The sequence below is a fragment of the Camelus dromedarius genome, chromosome 26 (genome assembly GCF_036321535.1).
Source record: "Camelus dromedarius isolate mCamDro1 chromosome 26, mCamDro1.pat, whole genome shotgun sequence".
In the NCBI taxonomy this organism is placed as follows: Eukaryota; Metazoa; Chordata; class Mammalia; order Artiodactyla; family Camelidae; genus Camelus; species Camelus dromedarius.
Window position 1 is genome coordinate 9,759,361 of NC_087461.1, and position 9,515 is coordinate 9,768,875.

Here is a 9,515-nt window from a genome sequence, read left to right on the forward strand (position 1 = left end):
AGTCCTCGAACTGTTCTGGGCACTCAGCTCACAAATATTACTCTGGATCCCACTTCTCACACTGCAGCAAGCCTGCTGATGACAGGAGAGCAGAAACAGAAAGGAAAAGAAAAGAAATTCGACTTCCCGTTCCTCTGGAGACGGAGCTTGGAGGGGACCCCGAAGCTCCGGAGGATGAGGGTGAAGCGTGTGGCTATGTCTGCTTCTCTCTCACCCTTGACATTCCCAGGAACCACTCATCCTTTGAAGCGCTCATCTGAAAACGTTTAAAGAAGACATGCAGAAATGCACCCTCCCCAGGCCCTTGACACATAATCAATATCCCGTTAAGCACATACGTCTATATCTTGCATTAACCTTGCATTTCGATGTGATTTAGGAGATATTTGCTGTGCTTCATCTGCAGATCTCTTCTAATCTGACATGGCTCCCTAACAGATACATCATCATAGAGAGACGGAAACACTTCCCAACGTGACAGAACCCAGCATGTGATTTGTAAACGTGGTCTTCTACAGTGATTTCAAAGGATACTAAAATTCATGAGGTGTCATCAATGGTTCAATAAGGTAGCTGACAATCAGATCATTCTGCACATACACTGGAACCTTTTTATGTGGTTCAAATAGTCTCCCTCCCTCACTTTCAATCATCCAAAATAAAAAACAACTGTCATCCTCCCACACCAGATCCATGGGCAAAAGGTCTCATTTTTTCCTGCATAGTATGTAACTAAAAAGTCACACAAGGCAATATATATATCACACCTGATGCAAGCTAGAACTCCTACATAGCACAGCATCCTTCCATAGAAACGGGTGCTTTTAACAATGTGACTTTTCTCCTCTCCTTAAGGGGGAAATGGGAAACAACAAAATTTTCAATTTATTATAAGAGCTGGGACTAACATTTGGGTACTAATAGGTGTCCTCTGATGTGCTAAGGCTTACAAATATTTCCCCCACTTCACTTCTAAAAAAGTTCCTCTTAGGTAGAAATTATTATCCCATTTTACAGACTATAATTAAATCCAAAAGAAGCTAAACAAGCATCCATAAGAAATCCTGTAGAAAGGTATCATATTTTGAAACCAAGCCTGTACGCAGTGAAAGGAAATGCCACCACGTTCATTTTGGATTGGCAAAGCGAGCCTGTTCCTTCTGTATGGACACTTTATCCCTGGGTGTTCAGACCTGGTGAAACCTGCCACCAGACCACCATTCAGTCTCCACAGGGCCTGCTCTCAAGCCACCTCTTCCAGGTGGCCCAACCTCTGTCTGCCTCCCCAGAAGGAGCTGTGCCGGGCGGCATCCTGAGCTGGGGGATGAGGCAGGGACCACACTCTGGGCTGCAGCATAACCATCACACTCACGGATGCCGCCAATCTCTATGGAGCACAAAGGGCCCTGCTCTATGGATACAGGGCGAGCAAGACAGGTGTCCTCAGAGCCAGCCCTGCTGGAAGAGGGCATAGGCAGGTGGGTGCGTGGTTCCTTCGAGGGATGGGGAAAGCTCTGATGGCTGAGCTGAGTCCTGAAGGATGACTGGGTATGGGGTAGGGTGTGCTTGGCACGGGCAGAGACAGGGAAAGCGGTGGCCATCTGAATCCATGAACTCACCGCACCATGGTGCACTTCCCAGCAACTTTCAATGCTCTCTGAGATGCGGGGCGTTAAGAACACAGAATGAAGCTAGTGCTTCTCAAACTTTTTTGGACCACCAATTCCAGTAAAAGCATTTTTCACATCATGACGTGGTACACACTCTCCACACATGACTGGAAAAAAAGCATCTGCCAGAACAATACTCTAACTGCTCATCGAATGCACACTCATACTTTCTCTCTTCTCTCCCTCTCTCTTTTTCCTTTAGTTCTGGATACAACCCTCTAGTGGGTGACAACCTACAGTGGGAAAAACATTGTTATAAACCTTTTAATAAGCATGACTATCATGTCTTTGATATACAGCTGACCCTTGAACAAGATGTGCTTGAACTGTGTGGGCCCACTCATACACAGATTTTTTTTTCGATAAATACTGTGGTCATAATCCTATCTGAGGTTGTTTGAAACCTCGGATATGGAGAGGGTGGGCCGTGGGATCGAGAAGCCTTAGATTTTGGTATCCGAGGCGGGGTCCTGGAACCAGTCCCTTGAGGATACCGAGGAATTTCCTCTTATGCCTTCTATTCTGTTTCCCCTCCCCATCACCCCTTGAAAAAGTACTGCCGAAGAAATACAAGCATGATGGTTTCCTGAACGCCCACTACGTGCCAGAAACTGGGCTGGAACCCTGGCATGCACTGTCTCAGTAACCCTCCCATGGCCCCGTGGGCTAAGCATTACTGCTCCCATTTTACAGATGAAGAAACTGAAGCTCAGTGATCAAGAGGCTCACTCGGTAGACCGTGATGGAACCAGGCCTCAAATCCAGTTCTGTCTTACTTCAAAACTCCAATCAGCCCCTTGGGCCTTTCATGAAAAACTCTTAGGTTAATTAAGGCTAACTTAATAGCAAGAATTTCCTAAGTCCCCTTGAGATAACTCAAGCCCTTGGAGTGTTATCGAACTAGGTTTGGGAGGCCTAAGCGGAGATAAGGGAACTACATGGTGGAAAACCTCTCAGGTTTAAATTTCATTTCTTTCCATGTCCTCTGAGGACCCCTTGGTAAAGGCACTGATGGGGAGGGACCAACAGAGAAACGCTAAGTGAGAGCTACTGGGGCACTGGCCTAGATAACCACCCCCAGGCAGGCTGGCTGACGGAGCTGACCGTTCTGAATGGCCCATGATCAGGCGCACCTTGCACAGCATCTGCCAGGCTGCAGATAGTCAGTAAATATTCACAAGACAGGAGGCTAACACGGGCAGAGCGAAAGTCAACATGGGGCACAGCTCCCCGTGGTTTATTTTTAAATTGTTCCAAAATTATGTTAAGTGAAACTGTTTAGTGAGATGGAATCTTCTTTGGAAGGATACTTAAACACATTTAGCACTGACCCCCTAATTGAAGATACATTTGACTCAGATACAAGGGATATTAAACATGGGCAAGCCAGGACAAATGTTGAGCCCCCCAAAAACAATTTCTGCAAAAGTGATGATTTGGGGAAATGACTGGCAATGTTCCACTAAGCAATTGCACCGTAAACTGGTCCCTCTCTGACCTAAAATAACTTGATGTTTGGTGACAGCACATTAACTGGCCAGTCATTGACATTGCTATTTCTAAGTGATGACATGTCTCAGAATATTTTAAGAACTGATGTATTTTTTTTACACACACATAATAAATGCAATTCTGACACTTACACACAATAAATTAAATTATTTATTTGACAAATGACCTTAGGGGTTATATTCTTTGTGGGCCTTGTTGGGTAGCAATGCATTTATGGTTTAACTTGGCATACCAATTCCCATACGAAGATGAGCTATGTTTTTTGTCTAATCAGCTAGTGTTATTTTCCCAGCACCTCTTAGTAATAAAAATATTGCCAAGTTCTCTTTTCTCTGCAAGTCCCATGATGGAAAAAAAAGTCTGAATGTGCAAAAGAATCCACTGCCTGCTGATGAAACGTACAGGCTTGTGAAAACATGGCATGTCCTCAAGTAGATCAGTCTGTTTTTAAATATTTTAATAGGGCACACTGCTGCATTAGGAACTAAATGTGTATTATGTCTAATCTTACATCTAGTATGTACTATACTTTGATCATTCTATCAAAAGATCAAAATTTAAATATTATGTAAATTATATTTTATACATGTTCTCCTTTGCATGAAATCAAACAGAAAACTTGTTTCTTCTCTAAACACAGAGAATATAAACAACCAACATATTTAAACCGAAGATAATACGCACTACTTCATTCCATTAAAAAAAAAAATGCCCCTGGGTATTGACTAAAGTAAAAAACCTTTATGTTTTCTTAAAATAATGCTAAATGTCTATGATTTCAAATTTTTACGCATATTTTAATATTTATTTTAAAGGTTCTTAAGTTAATGATGTGTGTTATTTTCACAAGAAATGCTTGAGGACTTAAGTCCTCTTCCTGAAAACTCAGGTTATGTAACACAGTAGGAATGACAACAGAAGTTAAAGAACTGATATTGAATCTCCAATAATCATGAGAAGCTGTCATTTTCATAACAACTAAATGTAAACTATGAATCTTAATTGGATCCTGTTTTTTTAAAAAAACAGCTATAAAAGACATTCTTAGGACAATGAGGGAAATGTGAATATAGATAAGATTTTTAAACATTATGAAAATTTTGTTTATTTTCTTGTGTGATATTAATTTTGTATGTGTGATACACATTTGTATATATGAAAATTTTCACAATAAAAAGTTGCAGGGGGGGAAGAACTGTCATTTTCATTTAAGTACGTATGTATATTGACTCCCGAGCCAAACTGGATGCAGATAAACTATTGCTTCACATGGACATAGAATGTTTCATTTTCCAGTAGCAGTATGCTTCAGAGAATCAATTTTCCACCACTGACCCAGAGAAATTATGGCAACCCTTCTGGCCAAGACCAAGGGGAACAGCTGACTGACACACACCACTCGATTTAGGGCAGAGGCGTCAGGATCCCCAGAGAGTAATCCACGCTGACCAGCAAATTTACATGGCAGCCTGTGCCCTTGGAAAAATAAGGGTCGGGAATAGGGGCCTTCCAGACTGGAACCTTCACAGCAGCCAGAACTTGCAACTTTGCCAGGATCGTTTTCTGGGAGACAGCATATATCAAGCTATGACATGAACGTAAAGCTAAATTAAACAAATTTAAACCACCAGCTCTACTCATTCACCCACTCAAGATGGATTCCTGTCTTCCTCTGTCTCCCTGCTCAATAAATTGGACTACCAGGTTCAACAGTAAGCAAAAAATCTAAGATGCTATCCTAAAAACTCGACTTAAACCTAGTAACAAAGCACTAAAATTATGTAAGAAATTTTAGAGAGAAAATCTGTAAGCATTCCATTTAGACATACTAAAGTGTTAAAAATAAGACTCAGACCTAGAAACAACATAGCAGAATGTTTCCAATCTACATATAGAGGGTTTTTTTGTTTTGTTTTGGGATCTAAATCTTTATAGTTCTGGGCACCAGTTCACTCTGAAGTCAGAAGGCAAACCAGCCATCCATGACTTGCTGCAGAATCTGATACTTTAACTGGAGTGAACTGAAACTCAGCAGTAAGCATTGAATTTTCAAGTGGCCCGATGCAATCAAAGACTCCAATTACACTCCTTTTTTCTGTCCTTTTATTTTTATCATCTTTTTCTCCCTCATTCAATTCGTTATCTATATGTGTGTATATGTTTGTGTACGTGTGTATATATACGTACACATATACATGCATCATACATATATACACACGCACATACATATATATTTGTTGCTGTCTTCACTTTTTCTTTTTCTCCTGTCTTTCCTCATTCTCCCAACTCTGCCAAGCCTATCAGAGCAATCCAAAGGCACTGTTATTACCTGGTTAAACTTCAGGCTATGAAGCTATAAAGAATCCTGATGCGGCCCATGAAACTTGATGGAATTAGGCCATAGGTTGGAAGAATGGTTCACTTTCCTTCAACCAATCCTGTTTATGGGGTATTGGGATGGGGAGGTCTCTCGCTTCTAGTTGCAGCCACCTGCCTTTGATCTTTAACCAGCCATCTATACATCTCTTTAAGACAAGCAGGAGACCTTGACACTCGGAATCTCATTTATTGCCTCATGTTTTCCTAGTAAGAAGCACAGTATAGGAAGGCTGAAAACATCAATGGTTTGGGACTATCTGTGGACTTCACTTTTCCAAGTCCAGAATTCTGTCCAGTGACACTGTTTTCTGATTTCTTGAAAAGATTCTGGTCTATTTGTAAACACTAAGCTAGGACTGAAGGAAATACAAAGAGTTTTTTTTTTTTAAGTTATTTGCTAGAGAGGTACGAGCACATTACATTTGTTTACCAAAAATGTACTGTCTATGAAAACTCACTCCCATGAGCAAAGCGTGCATTAACCACAGGTCTCCATCTCCAGGAGACCTGAATGAACCTCCTTCAAAAACTCCAGGGAGAATGAACCTGTGGCAACGTTCCAGCCGGAAGGCTGGGGAGCCTCTGCCACCTCCAGGCGAGATAAGCCCCCACAGGGAAACTGGGAAGAAGGCTTTACAATCAGGGCCAAGAGCCCACAGCTGAAAATAGTCTGGGTGGGAGGAGGCTCAAAAAGTGGAGAAGCACCACGTAACCAACCTGTGCAAAACAGGGGCCCCCCAAATCTGGCCTGGCAGAGCATCCCTCTGACAAGCACACCCCGGGAAACTTTAGCCTTAGGCTGGCTTCCCGTAGCCCCAGGGTGACTTCCCTGGTCACCGAGGCAGTGCACGCATGTTTGCCTTACCTTCAAAACAACTACTTTAGTTCTTGCCTTAATATCATTCCTTATAATTCTCTGGTTCCCTATTTAAGCTCCAGCATCCAGAGTGGTCTCAGCAAAGACCAAGGGAGCAAGACTCCTTTCTCTAAGTAGGTTCAGACAGAAAATTGCAAAATGGCCACATCATTATGATTAAAATGGAAACTGACACGTGAAAAAATGCAAATCTATCTGATACGCATTTCAGAACCCACATGTTCTCAGTGTGGAAGTTCTGCAGCTTCTAACAAATGTCCCTAACTGCAACACTGTGAAACTGAAGAACTAACCTTCTGGTTGAAAACACACAAATTACCCTACACATTAGAAAGACATAAATGCAATGACCTTCAACAAAGTACATGGCCCAGAGTATGAGGCATAAACAGGTAATTGGGCGCTGCCACACCTGGGCGACACAGTAAGCCGAGTCTTCAGAACAGGCAGATCCACTCACTGTCACGCTCTGAGGCTGTGCCACACCTGGCACATGATGTTGACAATACTTACGCATTACAATAGGGCTTCTTTTCATAGCCTTTGTAGTTGTTCATATTGAGAGCCATCTTGCAGACTTCACAATGGAAACATCCTTTATGCCAATACTGAAAAAAATTAATGTTTAAAATTTTAGTACAAAGCCGGTTCTTTTCAGGATGGGTAAAGAAAGGAGACATTTTTAGTGCATCACAAGTTCCCATTTCTGAAAATACTACAACAAAATGATTGTAGGTATCAGTGGACGTTTGTCAGTAAAGGTAAAGCAGGTAGTCAATAAAATTGAGTTTTAAGTGAATCCTCATCACAATATGCAGACTTGGATGGAAGAAATGCCAAGAGCTGTACCCACACTACACTCCTAGGAGCAGCCAAAAAAGGAATTCTGCTCTTGGTTAATGGAGAAAGGGAGCCTGTGAAGTGGCTTCAAAAGGAAAACGAATCCAGTTCCGAGTGCCAACACTGTTTTTAGGATCTGGATAAACATATGTCCGCCGGAAGTCAGGCAACTCGAGGTGGCAAGAGGCGCACGATTAAGTACCCCGGGCCCCCTGTTCCCGTACAGCTTCCACTATATTGCGGGAAAGGTGGACTCTGTCCGGGATGACTGTAGGGATGACGAGGTGCTCCTAAGGGCCATTTGTATAACCGCATGCAGATTTCACAGACAGAGCTCCAGCTCTCAGCGGCTCAGGATAGCGCCAGGGTCTCTCGCCCAGGCTGTTCAACTCCATCCACGCCCGGGAAGGGCAGGCGAGCGGGGCCGCAGGGGCCGGGCTGAAGCCGCTTCCGCTGGAATTCCCCAGCCGGGTGGATTAGCCCCCTGTGGGTCCGGCTCGCTGCGCTCAGCCCAGGCTCTCCGGCGGGGATTATTCTTAGCAATGCGGCAGCGGCCGCCCCATGACATATTAATTATTATTTGCCTCTCCACCTCGCCGCCGTCATGGGAGGTGCTGGGGCGGGGGTGAGGTGGGGACGCAGGCGGAACCTTGGCGAGGGGGTGCGGGACAGTGAGGGGCAGGAGGGGGCACGGCTGACAGAACCGCCCCTGGGGGCCCAGCCCCGGCTCTCCGGGCCGCGCGCCGCGCTCAGCCTGGCGCCCTCCGCAGCCGTTCTGACGCTGGCGGCGCAGCCCCGCACCCCCGCCGCCCGCACCCCGACAAAAGCGCTTCCCGGTTCCAACAACACGGTCGCCAAGCGTGCTGACACTCCTACGGGCGTCTTCCTTCTCCTGCCCTCACCCGGTGCCAATACACACACACACGCGGGCGCACAGACCCACTCTTCTTCCACCCCAGACGCCAAAACTTCTCTGAGCAGGTGCAGCCCAGCGCCCGCAGGTCCGGGCTGGCCCGGCGCCCCCTCGCTCACCTTATCCAGACAGTTGACTTTCTCCGTGGGATACACGACTTTTCCGCAGCGGGCGCACTGAGGGTTCATTGTCGCGGTTTCTGGGGGCGGCGGCTGGGCGGCGGCGGCTGGGGGCTCCGAGGAGCCTCTGTGACATCCCCCGGCGAGCCCCGCACCGCCTCCGGGCAGGCTGGAGGGCGGCAGGCGGCCGGGCGCCGGGGTCTGGAGTCGGCGCGGGGCCCGGGGCGAGCGGATGGCGGGGCGCGTTGGGAGGCGGCAGAGGCGCGGGTGGGTGCGCAGCGGGGCCTGGCGCCGGGGGGCGGACGCGCTCTCGGGCTCCGGCTCGGGCTCCGCGCCGCTCGCTCTGCGTCGCTCGCACTCCAGGTACCGGTGACTCACACAGACACTCGCTCCCGCCCCTCGCGCTCACTCGCTTCCCCGCCTCGCCGCCGCCGCGCAGGCCAAACCCACCGGCGCGCCCGGACCGGAGTGGCAGGGAACGAGCACGTCGGGCCCCCGGGGAGGGCGGGCGAGGCGGGGGAAGGGGGAGGGCAGAGACCCGGAAAGCTCCTCAGACAGCGCGGGCTGCGACCGGGAGGCCTGGAGCGAGCCTCGGCCGCTGCCGCAGCGGTGGCGACCACGGGGGCGGCGGCGGGGACGGGGAGCGCTGTGGGCGGAAGACTCAAACCTGCGCAGTCCCGTCTCCCTCCTCCCCTCTCTCCTGCCCCCGCCGACTGCACCCCAGCTCCCAGGCTGACTGATGGCACCTGGTACCCAAAGGTCATGGGGAGCGTGGCGCGGGGAGCGGCGGGCCCAAGCCCCACGCAGCGCCCAGTTCCCGGGTGGAGGCTGGTCCGGGCGCGCGCAGCGACGCGTTCGTGCCCGGGAGTCGGAGGACTCGCGGGAAACCCGGAGACTCAAGTGCCTGCGGCGCCCGGGGCCGTGCGGCGCCCCCTCCCACCCGCCTCCTCGGAGCGAAAGCTTCCCCCGTGTGCCTGAGCGAGGTCCTCGGACCCTGGATGGGAAGAGACTTCTCTCACTGCCCCCCCCCACCCCTCACCCCTGCACTTTTTATATCCATTCTTGGAGAACGATTGGTTACTTTAGGCCCAAATCAGCCTTTCTTGATTAATAAATGGTCATGGTTCATTTTGGGGTGTGTGTGTGTGTGTGTGTGTGTGTGTATACACTGTATATTTTTTTTTAATTAAACACCATAGGGTCTA

At 47.8% G+C, this 9,515-nt stretch overlaps 1 protein-coding gene across 2 annotated transcripts in view; it reads right to left on the reverse strand.

Moving 5' to 3' along the window:
- The window catches only part of NEBL (nebulette), a 310,416-nt gene extending 301,735 nt beyond the window's left edge, over positions 1-8,681 (reverse strand). Inside the window, exons 1-2 of one of the 2 annotated variants that reach the window (XM_031444722.2) lie at positions 8,311-8,681; positions 6,952-7,046 (exon numbers count right to left, since the gene is read on the reverse strand). In XM_031444722.2, the coding sequence (XP_031300582.1) occupies positions 6,952-7,046; positions 8,311-8,379 (164 nt within the window). In that variant the 5' untranslated portion in view covers positions 8,380-8,681. The remainder of the gene's footprint in view (positions 1-6,951; positions 7,047-8,310) is intronic. The other variant, XM_064479371.1, reaches the window with a different exon arrangement.
- Positions 8,682-9,515: the final 834 nt, after the last annotated feature.